Genomic DNA, 23,229 nt, shown 5'->3' on the forward strand with positions numbered 1-23,229 from the left:
AACTCCACGAAGATTGTTCACTGCTGTCGAACCAAGAAGACACTATCGCGTATTGTGGGATAAATAAAAGGCGGACTCGTAAACGGTGATGTCAGATATCAACGGCTCCCTAAGACCATTGCTGCAATTCTGCCTGGACAGCTCAAAATACTAATAAAGACCGTTCGTTGACCACTGTTTGGCGTTGGTTGTGTGTCATTATAACCGTGCTGTAATATGAATGCCTTTATTAGTTGTGTTCGATTGGCTATATGATTTTTAGATGCATCTATTTTGTTGTCGGCTAATAAAGACCGCGCTGGAATATGACTGCCTTTTCCCGTGTTGTTTGATTAATACCCCAGGGATTAAAGTTCTCCTCAATTTTATTCCAAATCGCGATGGATCTCCCGTAAATTTTCTACCTGCTGCATATGATTTCTAGAGGCATACTACAATCTATTTTGATGTCAGTATTGGGTAGCCTATATAAACAATATAATACGAGAGCATATACAAGAACAATGAATCTCACTGCATGTATGATAGCCTGCCTTTCAATACATGAACTTGAATTCCATCATGTTTGTGTGCGGGACTCACAAGGCTCTTGTCACAATGGGTGGTACCGGTGTACAGTAATAATAACAGTCCACACAATATCACGATCCATGCCATAGCCTATGTTCTATTAGGACATGATCTGTGACGACAAATGTTCTAGAATGTTTGATTAAGATATCATACTCTGACAGCATGCCTATGAGCAACAAAAACGCGAACTTGAATCCCATCATATACATAGTCTGTCCACTATAGTGTCATTGCAATGCGTTTTCTATTCTTTCTTATACAGTAAAAAGGGGGAAGAACACTATATTCATATGACTTGTATTCTGCTTACAGCTTCGAAGTTCCACTTGTTTCGTTTAACGTAAAGCCTTTTAAATATAATCAAAACGTTCCCGTGTTTCTGCGGTCTGCGCAGAATAATAACGAGTTGAGCTTTATGATTTATGATGAATTGAAAATGGGGGACCCTGATGTAAACAAGACGAAAGTTGGTCTGCATCCCCAATTAACAATTGTATGTACTGAGCTGTACTGTACTGTACCCATTCTGCAATCTGTTAATAAACTTTTCAATCAATCAATCAATCAAGCTACGCGGAGCGCAGTCAGTCAGTAGCCTACACCCCGTATATTCCGATAACGCTATATAAACCATGCTGCATTCATTCTGAGAGAAAGATCTATTATTCCAAATGCTATTTATAGGGTTTTGACCATAATTACACTACTGTTGCTATTTTACAATGAACTATAATGAACTACGGTTCGTACAGAACGTGCCAGTGTTATTATGCACAGAAGCTCATTTCCTTGTTGTAATAATATATTCTACCACTGGGCGCTAGGTACGCCAGGTCTGAACTGTGCGTAGATGTAAGCACGAAGTCAAGTTCAAGTTGAAATTGATGAATCCCACTCTTTGCTTAGAAATGATCGTACGCACAGGGTAAGCACAGATCTGTGCGTAGAACACGTTGATGAATGAGGGCCCTGGACTTTTACTTTTAGACTTACTGTATTCTGGATATTTTTACTGTATATTTTATATTAGAATGTAACATAGGACCTTTTATATTAGTATATTTTATATTAGAATGTAACATAGGAAATGTATATCCCGGACCATATTTAATTCTTAGGCTTATTTTTATTCGTATTCGCGACTTTTTGTTTTTGTCTCCCTAAATGTTAGGCTTATTTTTATTCGTATTCGCGACTTTTTGTTTTTGTCTCCCTAAATGTTTACGGTTTACTGTGAGTGATTTGTAGTACCAAATTGCCCTCGGAATGAAGTGAATAAAGTATGAATAAAATATTTATATTCTATTCTATTTATCTATCCCTCTCTCCTCTCTCCTGCTATTTTTTTCCCTCTATCTCTCCCTCTATCTCCCTCTCTCTCCCCTGCTCTCTCCCTTTCCCCCTCTACCTCTTCCTCCCTCTCTCTCTCTCTCTCTGCCCCCCTCTCTGCCCTATACCTATTCCTCTCTCTCACCCCCTCCCTCCATCCCTCCCTCCCTCCCTCCCGCTCTCTGGTTACAGTCTAACATTTACACCACAATGTAGGACAATACCTGACCTGGATCCCAGTAAAACCTTCTTTATCTCCCTCTCTCATCCCTCCCTCATTATCTGCTATAGCTCCTCCTCTCTCTCTGATTATGTTGTCCTCAGCTCTCCTTTCTCTCTCGCTTCGCCTCTTCTCACAGGTTTCTGATTTGATCCTCCAGACAAACAGGGCATACACGCACGCACGCACGCACGCACGCACGCACGCACGCACGCACGCACGCACGCACGCACGCACGCACGCACGCACGCACGCACGCACGCACGCACACACACACACACACACACACACACACACACACACACACACACACACACACACACACACACACACACACACACACACACACACACACACACACACACACACACACACACACACACACACACACACACACACACACACACACACACACACACACACACACACACACACACACACACACACATACTCTCAGGAAGCACATGTTGAACAGGATGTGTTAATGATGTGTCACATATTGTGTGCTACTATGTGCTATGAACCTTTCCAGGGGCCAAGCCATACATGCATGCTCATCCCTTCATTTACAACTGACCCGGTTTGCAGATGTTGAAGTCCATGGCTCCTCCCATGTTGAGCATCTTCTGGATGACGGTCTTGGCCAGGGCGGTGGGGGTGAATAGGACGGGTCGTCTCCTCTGGGTCTTCTGGGGGGTGACGGGGCTGTAGGGAATCAAACTCAGACTCCCACTCAGCTCGCTGTCTGGGTCTGCAGTGTCTGGACACAGACACAATAACACACACACACACACACACACACACACACACACACACACACACACACACACACACACACACACACACACACACACACACACACACACACACATAACACACACACACAATAACACACACACATGTGTATATTATGCATGCAGGGAAGTATGCATATGAATACACACAGATACACACAGAGCCACACATGGCACACATAGACATAGTGAGAGAGATGGATGGAGAGAGAGAGAGAGAGAGAGAGAGAGAGAGAGAGAGAGAGAGAGAGAGAGAGAGAGAGAGAGAGAGAGAGAGAGAGAGATATTCCCATGTGGGTTCAAATGTTCAATATGCGTGATGCCCTTCTTTCTGTGTGTGTCTGTGTGTGTGTTTGCGTTTGTGTTTGTTAACCTCTTAAGCCCTAGCCATATATATTTTCCATCTTTGACGGTGAATAACACCATGCTAACATTGACCAAAAGTGAAACATTTAAAATTAACAAAGGGCAAATGATTTACAGGGGTTTTTGTAGATACAGTACTGAATCTTGCCATCCAGACACGTGCAATTGGAAATTAATATAGAATATAGAATATCAGGCCTATAAATTACCTTATTATGGCCAAGTCATACATCTATGGATCGGGCCAAATCTCCTCTTTCCAATGGCAGAGTTAAATCTGGATTTAGTACCACCAGGTGCCCGTTACAGGGCAGCAAAGACCGTGAATGAAATATACTGTAAGTACAGTTACTTTTGTATAGTGTCCATAGCTCCGCCATTTTTGGCCGGATTGCGACGCAGTTTTTTTCTAGACATTCACAGAAAGGTAAAGAAACAATATATGGTATGAGCTGGGTAGTGTAGTTTTATTTTATGAAATGTCGATGTCCATTGAATGCCGTGGGTCTGCTCTTTCTTAGGACTACGATTTCATGAGTGCTTCTTCTCGCGTCTAAATCGTCTGTTTTCCGGTGCAATGTGCAGATATTTTTACAAGCTTATATTTAGCTAATAATACTAATCATAGATAAACAAACGTGGTGCTGAAAATATACACATTGACTGCTGTTTGGATAGGGTTACGGTCTTTACTCTTGGCTACATTTGAAAAAGAAACGCAACATTACTTAATACGGACTGTATTGATCTATTGATGAAATCATGAAATAAATCTCATACCGGTACCGGGCTGATCGGGCTTAAGAGGTTAAAGTAGTGTGTGTGTTTGTTAAAGCAGTAACTTTCAACCTTTTTGGTTCAAGAACCCTAAAGAGGGTAGGGCTGAGCCCAAACGTTTGAACGTTCGGACCTTTGTTCGTTATGTTGGCGTTCGAATCTTAATGAATGGGTTCGAACCTCCGCTTTTTTGAATTTTTATTTTTATTGTAAAAAGAATTATAATAATAATTTTATATGAAAAATATATATCAGAATGTGATATATATCAGAATATCACAGTACTATGTTGTGTTTACAATAATTTGAAAGTCACGCACGAACACAGGACAACAACAGTCTAGTCGGGATGAGGAGGGGTCACCGTCGTCACCGTCATACATTATCAGGAAATTAATCAATCATGCGAAAAAGAGTTGACTGACTCACACTCACCCGTCTTATTTCATAATACAATGTTTTCGAATGGACGTTTGGATTAAACCAAGTGTATGCAGTGATGCTGAACTTCCCAGCCCTTTAGCTTGCTAATGTTAAGATAGCAGGAGCCATCGGCCAACAAAGATGTTGTTTCAACAAATGTATTCACAAAATGGATTACCATCCAAATTATATTGAAGCCTCCCGTGACCAGTAACTAACTGCAGCAATATGCGCATATGAGCTACGTTATGCGTGAATCTGCACTATGTGCCTAAAGTCAAGACTCGACAGTACTGAACGAGAAAAAAAGTATTTAGGAGCACACTTTTATTTTTTTTTATTTTTTTTATCCTCTCTTTCTCAGATTTTTCTCAGTTTTCTCCCCGTCCCAATTTAGTCGTTGTGCCAATTCCCCCCTCCCCTACCTGTTTGTTGTGCGCATGTTCTCCAACTGGTCGGTACAAGGGAAACCTGAAGTCCTCCGCACGATTCCTCCGACACGCGCGGCGACAGCCAGTGCCTCTTTTTTCACCTGGCAGCGAGGACTCTTATTGGTGAAGGTCACGCTGCCTTCATCAAGTCCTGCCTCCGCTGAGCAAGCGCCCAGACCTGACCTGTAGGTGTCGCTGTCCACAACGCCAGATTCCCACCCGTAACTTCCCTCCCCCTAACCCAGCCAAACGGGTTAGTATAGCGATCAGCCAAAGCCAGAGGCAATGCTGACTCCGGGAGTCGAGACCGCAGCCTCTTGCATTGGTGCCTAGGAGCACACTTTTTGCATGATTAAAAAAAAAACAGGCTTCGGGCACAGCTCTAAAAGAGGGATACTTGTTTGCAGACCCCCTACATAGTCCAGCATCAGACAGAATGGTGAACTTTGACACAAAAAGCCCTGCTACTTGATTCATGATTGGAGGACTATATTCTTTATTTCACAAGAAGAAAGTCTAAACCAAGAATTATAAACAAGATGTTGTATCTTCCTGCGACCCCCTTGAGGGTGAGAAACAATGGAACTCACCCTCTGGTCTCCGAGCCTCAATGCCTTGTCTGGGTAGAGATGTGTTCGCCGAGGTGACGATCCGCACTCGCTCGTTGCTGTTCATACGTTTATACTTGTTATCCACCCTGCTCATAAACTACAGACACAAACATTATATTATCAGCCCTGCTCATAAACTACAGACACAAACATTATGTTATCCACCCTGCTCATAAACTACATACACAAACATTATGTTATCAGCCCTGCTCATAAACTACATACACAAACATTATATTATCAGCCCTGCTCATAAACTACATACACAAACATTATGTTATCAGCCCTGCTCATAAACTACATACACAAACATTATATTATCAGCCCTGCTCATAAACTACATACACAAACATTATATTATCAGCCCTGCTCATAAACTACATACACAAACATTATGTTATTAGCCCTGCTCATAAACTACATACACACACATTATGTTTTTTTTTATCCACTTTTTCTCCCATTTTTCTATATTTTCTCCCATCCCAATTTCGTATCATCCAATTCAACCCTCCCCTGTCACGAACGCTGTTTCTTGCCTCCCACAAGCCGGCTGCAATGTGGACTAAGTCATACATAGCACAAGTCCCCTCCGGTACTTGAGGTAACAGCAGTCGCATCTTTTCACCTGCGCAGCTCGATCTCTCAGTGTCGAGGAGTAACGCGTGGGAGGCTCACGCTGCCCCCGACACTTCCTGATTCTACTGCGCAGGCGCACCAACCGACTTGTAGGAGTCGCTTGTTCACAACGTTCGATCCCCACCCTTCAGTTTTCCCTCCCCGTAATACGGCCAATGTGTATTACTGCGGACGACCAGCTAAACTGAAAACAATGTGGAGAGCTGGATTCGAACACGCGAATCCTAGCGTCTCCACACTGGTGGCGAGTGCCTTGCCCACTACACCACCTAGCCGCCCATACACACACATTATGTTATCAGCCCTGCTCATAAACTACATACACAAACATTATGTTATCAGCCCTGCTCATACACTACATACACAAACATTATGTTATCAGCCCTGCTCATAAACTACATACACAAACATTATGTTATCAGCCCTGCTCATAAACTACATACACAAACATTATATTATCAGCCCTGCTCATAAACTACATACACAAACATTATGTTATTAGCCCTGCTCATAAACTACATACACACACATTATGTTATCAGCCCTGCTCATAAACTACACACACACAAATTATATTATCAGCCCTGCTCACAAACTACACACACAAACATTCTATTATCAGCCCTGCTCACAAACTACACACACAAACATTCTATTATCAGCCCTGCTCACAAACTACACACACAAACACACAGATACATTATATTATCAGCCATGCTCACAAAATACACACAAACACATACAGTAGATACATTATAGTATCCACTCTGCTCACAAACTACACACACACATACACATTATATTATCAGCCCGGCTCACAAACTACACACACAAACATTATAGTATCCACCCTGCACACAAACTACACACAAACACATGGATCCATTATATTATGCACCCTGCTCACAAACTACACACAAATATTACATTCACACACACACACACACACACACACACACACACACACACACACACGCAAGTGTGTGTGCGCGTGTGCGTGTATGTCTGTGTGTGTGCGTGTGTGTGTGTGTATTTGTATTACAACACCTGCAGTATCTGCGTGATGAAGGTGCTGGCTCTAGACATGCGGGGGCTGGCTCTGGGGTCAGGGGAGGGGCTGGCCTCCTCTGGCTGTAAGGAGTTCTGCACAGACAAACACACAGACCAACACACCAGCACACACACACAGCCAGTTAATCATTTAAAGATAGAACCTGTAATGCCGTCAAACAGCGACCTCTAGGCAAAGGAGCCTGTAACTTATTATAGGGTGAATTTCCACAGACCTCTCTTGACAGAGCCTGAGCCCAACAGTAGCAACCCCTCATCTATACCCACACAACACCTATATTTGTTGGCAGAGCTGAATCAAGTCACGTGATAATAGCAATATTGTAAAACCTTTATATAAAAGCAACATCACACTCAAGTTCATACTTCATAGGGCTGGGCGATAGGCGGCTGAGTGGTGCAGTGGGCAAGGCGCTCGCCACTAACGCAGGAGATGCTGGTATCGAGCCCAGCTCTTGGCATTGCTACCAGTGCGGCGGAAACAGGAAGTATCGGGGGCAGCGTGAGCATCCCACGCGTTACTCCTCGCCACTGCGGTGAAAAGATGCGACAGGCTGCCTCCTCGTGTACCGGAGGGGACACGTGATGCAAGGCTTCTATCCTCACTACAGCCGACCAGTGGGAGGCATAGTCTAGCAACGTTCAAGACAGGGGAGGGAAGAATTGGAAATACGAAATTGGGATGGGAGAAAAATAGAAAATGGGGAGAAAAAGTGGATAAAAAAATAGGGCTGGGCGATTAATCAGGTTTCAATTTCAATTACAATTTTGACTTCCCACAATCATGAAAACAAGATAATGGAGATAAAACGATTGTTGTTCCGCATGCCGTGTTGCTCTCATTTAGCCTTGTTTAAACCCTTTAGACCATTTAATCCAGAATTCCATAACTGTTTCATGTAATAATAATAATAATGGCTTGGATTTATATAGCGCTCTTCATGACACCCAGAGCGCTTCACAGAGTCCATTATTCGTTCATACACAGTCATACCGGTGGTGGTAAGCTACAATTGCAGCCAGAGCTGCCCTGAGCTGTAGTTGAGGATTTAGCAGTGGAGAAAGAGAAACCTATAATCAGAATAATCTCTTATATTCTCTCACTTCTAGTGAATGAAATAGTGAAATGAACTGTTACTCAATTCTCAGGGGACCCTCTGGAACCCCCCCAAGGACCCCTTGGGGTCCCTGGACCCCACATTGAGAACCACAGCAGTTGAGTGCAGTTTGATAAATCTTGACTGACCCTGAAGTTCCTGTGGTTCTCACTCTCCTCTCTCCCCCCCCGACACACTAACTTCTGAATCTTCACCAGGAGCAACTTCCGGGCCCTACACACACACACAAACAAACAAACAAACAAACAAACAAACAAACAAACAAACAAACAAACAAACAAACAAACAAACAAACAAACAAACAAACAAACAAACAAACAAACAAACAAACAAACAAACAAACAAACAAACAAACAAACAAACAAACAAACAAACAAACAAACAAACAAACAAACAAACAAACAAACAAACAAACAAACAAACAAACAAACAAACAAACAAACAAACAAACAAACAAACAAACAAACAAACAAACAAACAAACAAACAAACAAACAAACAAACAAACAAACAAACAAACAAACAAACAAACAAACAAACAAACAAACAAACACACACACACACACACACACACACACACACACACACACACACACACACACACACACACACACACACACACACACACACACACACACACACACACACACACACACACACACACACACACACACACACACACACACACACACACACACACACACACACACACACACACACACACACACACACACACACACACACACACACACACACACACACACACACACACACACACACACACACACACACACACACACACACACACACACACACACACACACACACACACACACACACACACACACACACACACACACACACACACACACACACACACACACACACACACACACACACACACACACACACACACACACACACACACACACACCATCTTATTAATGCACAATTGAGCAACACACTTAAGCGAAAAGTCAAACCAAATAGTAAACAGGCTTTTCAAAATGTAACATCATTGCTAAAAAGCTCCTAAAAAAAGGAATCTGATTTGCAATATTTAGTAATTAGATGCTTTTGATTGTCAGTCTCACTCACAAAAATCAGCTGAGTAACAATGTTCATCAAAGTGTTGAGTGCTACAGTGTAGGTTAGTATATTAGGACAGTAAGGTTAGTTAGGGGTAGAGTTTTTTAATTTTATTTTGATTTTTTTCATTTCAGATGATTAAAATGATAATGACTTTTAACTCCCAGAGTGCTTCAGTAGAATGTCTCAGAGGCTTTCGACAGAAGGATGTGGTGGTTCTGGGCAGCTCCCACGTGTGAAAGTATGTGGCTGTCTCTTCATTGAACCATTCCCAGGTGAATAAAAACTAGGCCCACCTTGAGTTGCTGGGTACGGTGCCGCGGTCGGCCAGGTCTGCGCCAGTGAACGGGTCGACGCGGGAGCACAGCCAGTCGCAGCGGCCCTGGTGCCTGGTGTCCAAGACGTGGACCACCTCGTCACAGAGCACGCTCAGAGAGCAGCTGTCCGTCTGGTCAGAAATATTGAGGTTGACCCGGATATAGAAGGAGTCGCCGGACGCCAGCGTCCCATCTGCCAGGTCCCTCTGGAGCCGCCGGTAGGCTGGAGCGCACAAAGATGTAGATTAACACAAGATAATAGGCGCATGACGGTGTGTTTTCAAATGTGTTTTCTTTATGATCATCTAACAGGGAAGAAAGACTTTATTTTTTATATTTTATGCACATAATATGTTGATGCTGTGAAGCACTTTGGGTTGCAATTCTTGTATGAAAGGTGCTATACAAATAAAGTATATTATTATTATCATTCTGCTCTTAGATTCATTACTGGTGATAGTCACGCCACTCATTGTTGCATCCTGTATGTTAAGGTGGGTTGGTCTTCTCTATCAGAGAGCCTCTCTATCAGAGAGGCTCAAACCTCAAACTATTGGCTTACACTTAAGGTGTAATGATAGATAAATGATGATAGAAACCGCTGTGGCGCATACAGTTGAATGCTGGTATTACACTCACTGAGGGACACGAAGAAGTCAAGTCCGATGGGATTTGGGAATCTCAAATACAAATCGGGATTGGAATAAAAAATGCATTTATATTAAACAATACAGAATATACAGCACCTCTTGGGGTCTGTAGGGTAAGCACTTATTCCCTCCCCCCTGAACATTTATGGAGATGTATGGGCCTTTTAAGTCAGTGATAAAAGTGTCTTTCAAGGATAAGTGAGCTCCTGCACTGATTATTATAGTTCAATATTCAATATTTGATCACCAAAACCCCCCAAAAAGCATAAAAAGGGGGCCCCCCCACCCGAAAATGGCCCTTAAAAATCGGGCTTGCACACTATGCGCGCTTGGTTAAAACGCACACAGGTATAGTGCCCTTTTCAGCCTTTGAGCACCTGCCCCTCTAAAGTCCTGTGCACGTCCCTGGTCCCACGAGTTCAGTTGGAACTTGGTAAGTCTGCCTTTTGTTTTAATGTGCCAGCTTCCTGGAATGATCTTCAACTCACACTAAAAATCAATACGCCACTATCCTATGGATCATTTAAAAACATGATCACAAACCTCCCTACCCGTGTGTAACTGTTTAAAATTGTATCTCTCTTTGTTTTTATTGTCTTTTCACCTGTGTTTTTGCCCTATTATTTATGCAAATGAGGGTCGCAAGATGATTTAGGAGGTTCAGGAGAAAACATACAAACACATTATCATGTTTATGAACTTTGGTATATCTTTTTCCTTGTGAAATAATGAATATTGAAGTTTTAAGCCCTCCTCCAATCATTAATCATGAGCAAAATAGCCTGAAAAGGTTCATCTCATTAACACATAAGGAATTGAAAATCGAATCGAAACCTCAATCTAAAAATGTGTGTTATCATTACATCCCTATGAGCTTAACATATAGGGAAACAAAGACTTGTGTTGAAGCTAGGGCTGTCTTAAATACTTCAAAGCTTCGAAGCTTCGTTCGATGGCACAAGCTTCGAACATAAAAAAAAAATATCGAAGTTACAAAAAAATATAATAAATTTTTTTTTTTTTTTTATTTTTTTTTTTTGCCTCCAAAATCTTGCATCATCCAATGAAACGAAAGTAAGCGGCGCCTCGACTCCACCTCTCTACAACAAGCACGTGGAGATTATCTGTGTTGAAAACAACAAGGACATGTGCAGCAGACATGTCGACGAAGAAGTCATCAGACGTGTGGTTACACTTTAAAATATGCAAAGACAATGCCCAAAAAGCTGAGTGCCAGATATGCCAGAAGAAAATGGCATATCACAACTCTACAACAACTTTGTCAAATCACCTAAAAAACGTAAGTATCGTTGTACACGACATTGTACAGTGTTGGACATTTGAATCACCGTCATAGTTGGCTCGATAGTGCAGCTGAACTGGTCCAGAGCAATATTGCAGCGTCCAATGGGCTTCCTCCTGAGTGCTGGTATCCAGCGAGATCTTTTGGTTCTCCCCACGTATGCACCCCTCCAGCTGGCCCACCAATCACATTCAAAGGCAAATCAAATGGTTAAGGCATAGGATGCTGTGCACTTCCTCTATTGTCTTGATCTTGAGCCTCAATCTAAAGGGTTCCTGCAACGTTTTCTCACACAAGGTTTCTGCACGATACTGATGGTTTACTTGATGTTTCAATGGCTGAATTAAGGGACTGTTAATGTTCACACTGCAAACCTTAAATTCAGATGTATTGCTCAGATCAGATTTTTTTGTTTGGCTGTTCACATTATATGTATTTATTTTTAAATGTAGCCAATATCAGATTCCAGTGTGAACTGGTCACACTCCTGAACTGACCTGCATGCGCAAATGAACAATAACAAAGATAATAAAAGTTCTGACTGTTCAGACTGAGGTGCATTGCAAAAAACCTGGATCTGATTTAGGACCACATATGAAAGTGGCTCAAATCAGAATTGAAAATGTGATTTGTGCTGTTCACGTTGTTGGGAAAATAAGCAGATATGAGCATAACTGTCATCCCTCCCGTTTTTCCCGGGATTCTCCCTTATTTGACCCTTTTCCCACCGTCCTCCCGTTTCAATATTTTCCTGTAAATTTCCCGTATTTTGGCCTTCTTACTAAAAAGGCTACATTACCCGCTGTGAAGACGACAGGCAGCAGCCTGGAGCCCCCGCCAGTAGGGACCCCCCCAAGGGCTGACATAATGACTGTACTGAACAAAAGCGACAGCAATTCAAATGGATGATATGCAATGAAACGACAGTAGAAAACCCCCTTAGGGGCCCCATGACACTTGTGTTTGAAAAATATATATATCTTCGCATGAAAATGACGTTGAGCCAGCAATAACTTAGGACCTATGTATAATAAACAAGCAAAATGAAGAAGACTTATCCATCTGGAGCAGAAAAAAGATTGAGGATAAAAGAAAGAAATACAGTGGTAAGTAGAGCATAAAAGCTACTGTTTATTTAGTAATGGTATAGCCTTAATTAATGTGTGAGATAGTTAAAACTCTCCAGCTAACATTAGCTATCTAGCTAGGTCTCACGTTATTTTCAGTTATCCTAGCTAGCTAACTGTAAAGGACAGGGACACTCAATTATCATGTTTTTCACACTAACATGCAATCGTCTAGTCTCATTGCTTCATTTTGTTAAAAATATGCACTTTGCTTTTCAAACGCTCATAAACACTGTTGGTGACTTGAGCATATTATTAACTTAGCTACTGTAGCTGTTCTTGTCATTTTAAGCTATGATGAATAAGATAAGATACGATATTCCTTTATTGATCCCCTTGGGGAAATGCAGGCATCATAGCAGCATGGGGAGGGGGGGGGGGGGTACAGGTAGTATAAGACATGGTACAGGTGACATAATTATAGTACAGTGGAGAAGTACAAATAAAATAGAATAAAAAAGCAGTGTAAACAATGTAACAAATCAATATAATTAACTCTGGACATGTGCAATGCAATGATAGATTCGGTACAGCCTATAGCATGTTTTGATATTGTCAATTATCTCAAATATGCTAAAAAAAAAAAGGAAAATGGACATACAGTATGGACGTTTTTTAGGCAGCAGAGACAAGACTTGATACAGGGACACAGGTATGGTCTTACAATGGCTTAGTGATTATATAAGTGCAGTTCAGCATTCAGTAACCCATACTTTTTGTGAACATGTTTTTGATACTACATTCTGTTGAACACACACCTCAAAACTGTACCTAAGGAAAATTGGCTCAATTGCAAGAAAAATAATAGACAGTTATGATATTACATTCTGCTCAGCATAATTTGTATGCAAAATATTGTGGTTCCCTGCTTTAGTCTGTTGACAGTGCACATTTCTATACTAAATGCTTTTGTAGTCCTGTGTCATACCTAAATGTCATATAAGTGAATTGTATAGAAACAACTCACCAAAAGTGACTATTGCACAACTGATTTGACCAAAAAAATCTACCAAGAGGGGGGAAACCCCCCCTTCACCCCCCACCCTCCCGCCTTAGAATACACCTTGGCTTTTACTGAAATGACACCACTGGGACAAATACAGGTAAAATATATTGTTTACCCCCAAAATACAGCGAACATGGCTTCTATATTCGGTTAGCACAGACTCAGGGCTAGATCCACAAAGAATGGATTGCACGGTGCTAGTTGCACCCTTACTTACAATTCATTACCGCGCAGATTGATTGAATGAACATTTTATTAACAGATTGCAGAATAGGTACAATACAGTACGGCTCAATACACACAATTGTTAAGGGATGCAGACCAGAGAAAGTCTTTCATCTTGTTTACACCAGGGTCCCCCATTTTCAATTCATAATGAATTGTAAGTAGGGTGCAACTAGCACCGTGCAATCCATTCTTTGTGGATCTAGCCCTAAGCCTTTAAATCCTGACTTGTTACGTGCTAAACCTAAAACCCAATGAGTGTGACATCATAGTGTTACTTACCAATAGGAGGTGGTGCCCCTCTCGTAGCCCCGCCTTCTCCGCGCTGGACCCTGACTGGATGGACGAGATGAAGATTCCGCTCTCGTTCCCGCCCACCAGGGCGATGTCCTTCAGCAGGTGGTCTCCTGACAACAACAGTTCCTGAACCGGCTTCAGAGACGAGCTGATACTGGAGAGGGACGAGAGGGACGGACGAAACGGCCTGCACGCACACACACACGTACACACACAGACACACGTACACACACAGAAACACAGACACACGCACACGTACACACACAGGCACACGCACACATACACACACAGACACGTACACACACAGACACGCGCACACGTACACACACAGACACACAGACACACACACGTACGCACACAGACATGTGCACACATGCAAACACACACATGTACACACACATAAACACAAATACAAACTCGTTATACTTCTGAAGAAGCTCTGCGTGTATGCATGTGTGTGTTTGTGTGTGTGTCGCTGTGTCTGTTTCTCTGAGTGTGTGTGTGTGTGTGTGTGCGTGTGCGTGCATGCGTGTATGTCTGTGTCTCTGAGTGTGTGTGTATGCATGTGTGTGTGTGTGTCTCTGAGTGTGTGTGTGTGTGTGTGTGTGTGTGTGTAGGTGTGTGTGTGTGTGTGTAGGTGTGTGTGTGTGTGTGTGTGTGGTGTGTGTGTGTGTGTGTGTGTAGGCGTGTGTGTGTGTGTGTGTGTGTGTGTGTGTGTGTGTGTGTGTGTGTGTGTGTGTGTGTGTGTGTGTGTGTATGTGTGTGTGTGTACCTCTCAAAAGAGAGCTTCCTAAAGATGTTGTTGACCTGCTCCTGGTCGTAGTAGTCCATCCCCTCCGACTGATGGGAGGATGAGGATGAGTGGACAGAGGGAGGACCACACTGTACCTCATCCTCTGAGAGAGAGAGAGAGAGAGAGAGAGAGAGAGAGAGAGAGAGAGAGAGAGAGAGAGAGAGAGAGAGAGAGAGAGAGAGAGAGAGAGAGAGAGAGAGAGAGAGAGAGAGAGAGAGAGAGAGAGAGAGAGAGAGAGAGAGAGAAAATAAAAATTAAGGTAGGCTAAGGTAAGGTAAGGTAAGGAAAGCTAAGCAAAGATAAGGTAAGGTAAGGTACAGTAAGGTAAGGTAAGGTAAGGTAAGGTAAGGTAAGGTAAGGTAAGGTAAGGTAAGGTAAGGTAAGGTACAGTAAGGTAAGGTAAGGTAAGGTAAGGTAAGGTAAGGTAAGGTAAGGTAAGGTAGGGGAGAACAGGGTTGGTTGCCACACGGGTTGGTTGTCACATTCATTATATTTCACCACCAAAAAGTGCTGTCTCCCATATTTTGGTATGGACATTTCCAGAATTGGGGTCAGAGTTCACCTACATAGTCTTCTTTGGAGTAAGACAGCTGAACTTGAGGTGAGAGGACTTTTTGTGTTTTTCATATGAAATTGTAAATATTCTGCTCCTCAGTATTTTTCTTCTAGGCTTTTACACAATGGGTTTATAATGAAACAATTATTCCCCTTAAAAACTGTGAAGGGAAAGCTATAGTTTAGATTGTTGTTGGCTAACTAACTCATTTTTAGATGGTTGTTAGCCTTGATACTAGAAAGACATTCCTGTTGCGGTTCGTCGTCACATTCTTTTTCGGGTTGGTTGTCACATGTGACAAGCACATGCCAGTGCTTTTAATGAGCACAACATGGGCCATTTCTTCACCAACTTGGAGGAGGTGATGGATGAGCTGAGGACAGACCGAGCAGAGCCCAATGCACCCCAGCCCACCTACCAAGCCTAGTACATCCCAGCCTAGACCACCTACTGTGAGGGCTGTGTGTGTGTGTGTGTGTGTGTGTGTGTGTGTGTGTGTGTGTGTGTGTGTGTGTGTGTGTGTGTGTGTGTGTGTGTGTGTGTGTGTGTGTGTGTGTGTGTGTGTGTGTGTGTGTGTGGGTCATGAGCAGATAACAGGGACTCTTAAAGTTATCCGTGAAACGGTCAACCACTAGACTGCTTACGCAGATATTTTAGGAGGGAAAAAATTAAACAACAGAAAACAACCTTTACAGGTGGAAATCTCAAAGTGAGTAATTAAGAAAATAAATCAAGTCCCAAAAAACAGGACTACTCTCAATAAAGAGGTATAGTATAAAAGTAAATAAGCCACAAGGACACTTCCTAATAAAGGAGTTTATATTGGAAAAAGTTAAACAATAAACCTCCACTAAGGGAGTTTATGTGTAGAATCACGTGAGTAGCCTAAAATAAGAATGACTACCATAAAGCTCAATTCTGAATCAGAGATCAGACTACACTTCAATATAATGAGCGTGACCAAAAGGACAGCCAACACTAGGAAATGAAAAAGCAGTTGACACTGCGATCTCCAAACTTAAATAGACTCCACATGGCCATAGGCACAGCTGCACTGCATCAGGTGCAATCAAGCCCACACACCTGCCGATCCATGAGGCAATTAACCACAGGGAACAGGGATTGACAGCTATCCCTCACAGAGAGGTGAAATAAAGCAAAAATAGACAGCTGTCCCTCACAGAAAGGTGAAATAAGGAAAAAACCATGACACCTACCAAGCCTAGTACTGTACATCCCAGCCTAGACCACCTGCCAAGCCTATTACATCCCAGCCTAGACCACCTGCCAAGCCTAGTACATCCCAGCCTAGACCACCTGCCAAGCCTAGTACATCCCAGTGCACTCCACCCCAGCTGGAAAAGGCAGCCAGCAAGAACAAGAAACAGAAAAGAAAGAGACAGGAGGAGTCTTCATCAGATGAAGATGATTGTTTTTGTTTGGTTTGTATGGAAACGTTCTCCCAATATGTTGGAAAATGAGAGGGATACACATTTCAAGCCAACGTCTTAAGCCTCAATTGAATGACTATTGAAAGATGTTTTAACAATGAGCAATTCACACTAGAGTAAAAAGTGTGACAACCAACCCCTATCTCCCCTACACTAAGGTAAGTAAGATAAGGAAAGCTAAGCTAAGCTAAGGTAAGGTAAGGTAAGGTAAGGTAAGGGACTGTGCGTTATTTATGAAATTGAGGGAGTGGCCAAAATGGGGGAGGGACATCAATAATGTTTTTAACGACTAAGGAGAGAGCTGCAGGGACAAAGCTACTGTTAGGTTGTGTTTGTTTGTTTATTAATAATAAAGTTCCCAAATACATGTGATCGTCAAAATCGAAATGGTGGGAAGCAGACATTGTAGGTGTAGCTGCTGCTGCTCTGCAGGACAGTGAGGTGCTCCAGGTGCACAACCTCATGCGTGCGTCCAGTCTCGAGTTACAAGACGAAACACCCGATGAGCGTCATTTGACAAGCCATTCGGACAAGTGATGGCAAAATGATTGACCACCTTTGTAGCCAATGAAATTCTGGAGCCAACGGTATATTACATGAGGGCTGATTCCTATGGTAAATAGGAATTCCACCCGGCTCGCATTCATCGCAATCGCACAAAAGACAACGGCCCCTCCAAACTCCCCGTTTGTCCTTCATTTTGGCAATGAGTATTGATGAGGTGGGAGGTCAAGTCTTGGCCAATCAGCATCCACACAAATGTCTCAAAGTTGTCAACTACGTTATGCACAGCTCAGTACAGTAGGTGGATGCTGCGGGAGGGAGAGAGACCACCCAACCACAAAAACAACGGTCGATAGATATTTCACGCTGGGAACACCATGTTTTGTAGCCATTTCACTTTTATATTGAATATAATATAAACTCCCTACTCCCTTTTTTGGATTAACCCCACTCCTCAATAATTTGTTGAAATGGTGCAAGGTGTGACACATGGTTTTGTTATGTGCAGCTGTGCACTCTAAATTGGTTGGTGTCGATTTCTGCATGTAATGGGGTGATATTTATAGCTTTAAAAGTGCCTTTTTACACATGTTTGTGGTAAATACTGGAGTCTCTGAACAATAGTTAAATATATATATTTTTTAAGTCAGCCCTCCCCCCATAAATAACACACAGTCCCTAACGTAAGGCAAGGTAAGGTAGTGTAAGGTAAGGTAAAACTAAGCTAAGGTCAGGTAAGGTGAACTAAGCTAAGCAAAGCTACGATAAGGTAAGAGTATACTTTACCGAACTCCATGTTATCACTGTCAAAGTCAGAGAGGCTGAAACATACCAAACATAATAAAGCATTACATCACGCGCAGGAGTGGGTTGTGAGAATTAGACCATGCCTAGGGGTGGTCGTTAGACCCCCCTAGGCATGGTCTAATTCTCACAACCCACGACTGCACGTGGTGTAATGGCTTTTATACAACGGCATGCAAATTTCTCGATTCTGATTGGCTGAAAAAGTCAACTTACACGTGGGTATTTTTCATAACCCAACTCTCTTGGTCCCAGGACCCGCCCACAACCGCCTTACTATCAATGCGCCGTTCGTGGTTTTAGGGATGAAAGCAAGATGGCGGACAAGCCGGACAGGAAACATTACGAAAGGATAATGGTGATAGGGTCATAAAGACTAAATGAAAAATTATTCTGTCACGGCGAATGTCTTAGTTGCTTAAACAATGTTGGATGATGTAATTGATGGGTCATGAGTCATTGTGGAACAAAATAAAAACCGTGCAAATTGATTGATTGATTGATTAATTGCTATTTTAATTTTAATTTTAAGTACTTTCTATAGAAGCAGCCTTGTTTCCAACTGGTTAAGTTTAGGCCCTCTTTCGAAGTTGGTTAAGGTTAGAGTTTGTCTTTAGAGCAGGGCGATAGACCACCAGCCCTGATTCCAAACTCTAACCTTAACCAACTTCGAAAGAGTGCCTAAACTTAACCAGTTGGGAACAGCTCATTTTATTACTGTCCGCCGTGTTTGCAACTGGTTAAGTTTAGGCCATCTTTCGAAGTTGGTTAAGGTTAGAGTTTGTCTTTAGAGCAGGGCGATAGACCACCAGCCCTGATTCCAAACTCTAACCTTAACCAACTTCGAAAGAGGGCCTAAACGTAACCAGTTGGAAACAAGGCGGTCAGTAATTAAATTAGCAATCAATCAATCAATCAATTCAATAACCCACGCTCACTTAAAACAGCGCACCTCCAAGCTGCTTCTATAGAAAGTAGGTTTAAAAAAAAAGAAAAAAAAAAAAAAACTCTTAACACTTTGGATGCCACGGACGACATAACACATGTTATCAGCCCGCCCCCTAAATGCCCACGATGACAAATATCATTTTATTTTTTTATTAGCGATCTGAATTCATATTTCATCAACCGAGTCTACCGTTGGGAAACCAGCCCCATCAGGAGCTCAGATGTGAAAAAAGCGTCCCCTATCGTCTCCCAGATGGTAATGTACCCTTTTGGAATGGACTCAATGAAAATGGATGAGAAAAGAAATATCCGGAATCCACATTTTACTTCTCACGCATGTACCCCGAGCGATCGGATTCATTGTGGAGCATCAGAACAGCGTGTAATATGTGTTTACAGTATGTAGCATTGGATCAATAAAAGGATCGATTTTTGGAATGGCGATCAGGAATTGGAATAATCTTTTTGGATACCATCTGATCTCAGGATGCTATAAAACGGAAATGAACCGATAAAAAAACAATCCGCTTCGACAATGTTGACTGGAAAATGAGTCATTGATAAGCGACTGGCAGATTAGACACAATTTAAAACATAGATTAGGCGATATTAACACTAACATTGAAGTGGATGATGGGCATTCAAGGTAAAAAGGAAAACACGGCCGGCTTGGTTAAGGTTAGAGTTTGGGTTGTGGGTTGTGGGTTGTGACAATTAGACCATGCCTAGGGGGGTCTAACAACCCTCGGCTGCGCCTCTGGCCTAACGACCACCCCTAGGCATGGTCTAATTGTCACAACCCACTCCTGCGCGTGATGTAATGCTTAATTATACAACTGGCGCATTCATCCAACCTTATTGCTATACAATAAACACACATTAATTGAAGATTTATTGAAAAAACCATCCGCCAGAAAAAGTAGTTCCCAAAAAAAAAGGGGAGAAGTTGCCTCCATGTGGAAGCAGCTCGGAAGTGCATCCAACTGTTCTCAGTAAGACATCCAACAAACTAAGACATCCAACTGTCTCTCAACTAAGACATCCAACAAACTAAGACATCCAACTGTCTTTCAACTAGACATCCAACAAACTAAGACATCCAACTGTCTTTCAACTAGACATCCAACAAACTAAGACATCCAACTGTCTTTCAACTAGACATCCAACAAACTAACACATCCAACTTTTCTTTTCTTTTTTAACCTACTTTCTATAGAACTTCATTCTTAGATGCTTCTATATTAGAAAGTAGGTAAAACAACAAAAGAAATTATTGTTTGCCAAGAGTTTTTTTTTTTAATTTTTTTTATCTACTTTCTATAGAAGCAGCTGGGAGGTGCGCTGTTTTAAGTGAGCGTGGATTATTGAATTGAATGATTGATTGATTGCTAATTTTATTACTGTCCGCCTTGTTTCCAACTGGTTAAGTTTAGGCACTCTTTCGAAGTTGCTCTCTTTCGAAGTTGGTTAAGGTTAGAGTTTGGAATCAGGGCTGGTGGTCTATCGCTCTGCTCTAAAGACAAACTCTAACCTTAACCAACTTCGAAAGGGAGCGACTTCGAAAGAGTGCCTAAACTTAACCAGTTGGAAACAAGGTGGACAGTAATAAAATTAGCAATCAATCAATCAATCAATCAATTCAATAGTCCACGCTCACTTAAAACAGCGCACCTCCCAGCTGCTTCTATAGAAAGTAGGTAAACATTTAAAAAAATTGCAATTAATCAATCAATTCGCGCAATTTTTATTTTTTTCCACAATGACTCATGACCAGTGATGTACCTGAACGCGTTCAATGAACGATCGTTCATGAACGCGTTCGTATTATGGGGGGCGAACGTGAACTGAACGTACTGTATATCCGCTAAATGAACGTAATTGAGAACGCGTTCATTCTCAGCGCTGTGTAACGGAGTTCAAAAGTGCGTTCATTCTCAGCACTCTGTTATAACTGCGTTCAAAGATGTGCCAAATTTCATATGCATTTCAGCCGTAAATCCAGTTAAAACACACTGTAAACAGGCTGCAAAATTATGTGGAAAACCAACCGATCTGGCAACGTGCCTGTCACCCCCTGCTACGTCATCAGACTCATCACAACAAACAGTGGACCAGAGCTGAATCTGCGAGCAGAAGCAGAGAGCTGCGCAGCAGCAGGTCGAGAGCAGCACTCGCTCAGACTCAGAGAACTCTACCTCTAGACGTCGGCATTTGAGCATTTAAAAGAGTTTAACGTTAAAGTCAGTACTGACTCAGACGGAAAAAATCTAACGTTTGTCTGTAAACTGTCTACCCGGTTGGAAGAAGCAAGTCCGCACATCAACGACGTCGACAGCAAATCTTAAGCTTAAACGGCACATTGAGAATAAGCAAACATCCTGTTTTAGTTTTCATAATAAAGACAATTCAAGCAAAGTTGTTCCTCATGTTTTTGAAAATATACTGTAGAGATGAAAGCTGCAGCTGCTACTAGTGTGGACTGAATGCGCGCGGCAAAACGTTATGAAATGCCAGTATTCCGATTGCTGTCTGTGGTTCAATATTTTTTACAAATAATAGCTTGCAGCAACGTATTGAAAAAAGAACTAACAAAATGGGCCGTTCAATATCTCCTTTATGTTCGAAATGTCAAACAGACCTGGGTACCTACAGTCTATCACTACTTTTGGGAATCTAAGTGTTTATCCAGGTTCTGGAGCCAAGTGATTCATTGATTGATTGATTGAACACTTTATTAACATATTGCAGAATGGGTACAGTATAGTACAGCTCAGTCATTGTTATGATGAATTGAAAATGGGGGACCCTGATGTAAACAAGACGAAAGTCTTTCTCTGGTCTGCATCCCCTTAACAATTGTATGTATTGAGCTGTACTGTATCAGGGTCCCCCATTTTCAATTCATCAGGACATATATGACATACATGACATACAGATACAGTACTGCTACATCTATACATTTATGACATAGCAGATTAGCAAATACAGTAGTTTGTGATACAAAAATAGTTCAGAAAAGAGAGTATATACATTTGACATAGAAACTGTACATTGGAGGAGGTTGGGTAGGTGGGGTGGGGTGGGGGGGGACTGTACATTGGAGGTGGTTGGGTGGGGGGGGGGTTTGGGTAGGAGGGGTGACACCCTTTACAATTCAAACTATTTGATAAACTTCTACTTTCAGCCCGGAAATGCATTCTGATAAACTGGATTAAGGATAAGCCTCCATTTTTACAAATGTGGTATAGAGAGATCTTCGGTGTGCTACCCCATGAAAGACACTGTGCAATGCATAGAGGCAACAACGCTTCCTTTCAGGAGGTGTGGGCCCCACTATTAGACTATTTTCTTGCTGACATTTCTCGGATCCTTCTAAAGGCCCAGTGCCCCATTGTATGGACAGACCTAGGATAGGAAAAATAAATATATGTCTACATGTGAATGGGCTCGAGACAAGTGCAATACTGTACAGTGCCTGTCTTGGTTTGCTTTCCTTTTTGCTTGTTTTTCTTTTTGTTTTGTTTTTGCTTGCTTATGGTGTGGATGATGGCATAGAGATGAACTGGAGGACCCCCCCCCCTGTCCCAATGTGTGTTTTTGTAATGTAAGTAACTGTACGTAAAAAATCTATATAAAAAAAAATATCAAAAAAGAACGAAAAAGAACTAAATTAGTTCATTTTTGAAACCATGAACTTTAGTTCAACATTTTTAATTATGAACTATGAACTGAACTAGTTCATTTTAAAAATTGTGAACTGTGAACTGAACTAGTTCATGTAGAAAGTGAACTTTCCCAACACTGCTCA

At 42.0% G+C, this 23,229-nt stretch overlaps 1 protein-coding gene across 1 annotated transcript in view; it reads right to left on the reverse strand.

Moving 5' to 3' along the window:
* Positions 1-23,229, reverse strand: part of card11 (caspase recruitment domain family, member 11) — a 217,199-nt gene that overhangs the window by 12,070 nt on the left and 181,900 nt on the right. The window contains exons 14-22 of the mRNA XM_084329390.1: positions 18,456-18,490; positions 15,138-15,261; positions 14,351-14,552; positions 11,757-11,883; positions 9,737-9,980; positions 8,481-8,565; positions 7,211-7,306; positions 5,504-5,621; positions 2,700-2,882 (exon numbers count right to left, since the gene is read on the reverse strand). Coding sequence (XP_084185516.1) covers positions 2,700-2,882; positions 5,504-5,621; positions 7,211-7,306; positions 8,481-8,565; positions 9,737-9,980; positions 11,757-11,883; positions 14,351-14,552; positions 15,138-15,261; positions 18,456-18,490 — 1,214 coding nt within the window. The remainder of the gene's footprint in view (positions 1-2,699; positions 2,883-5,503; positions 5,622-7,210; positions 7,307-8,480; positions 8,566-9,736; positions 9,981-11,756; positions 11,884-14,350; positions 14,553-15,137; positions 15,262-18,455; positions 18,491-23,229) is intronic.

The sequence above is a fragment of the Notolepis coatsorum genome, assembly GCF_963971535.1.
Source record: "Notolepis coatsorum genome assembly, chromosome: 14".
NCBI lineage: Eukaryota > Metazoa > Chordata > Actinopteri > Aulopiformes > Paralepididae > Notolepis > Notolepis coatsorum.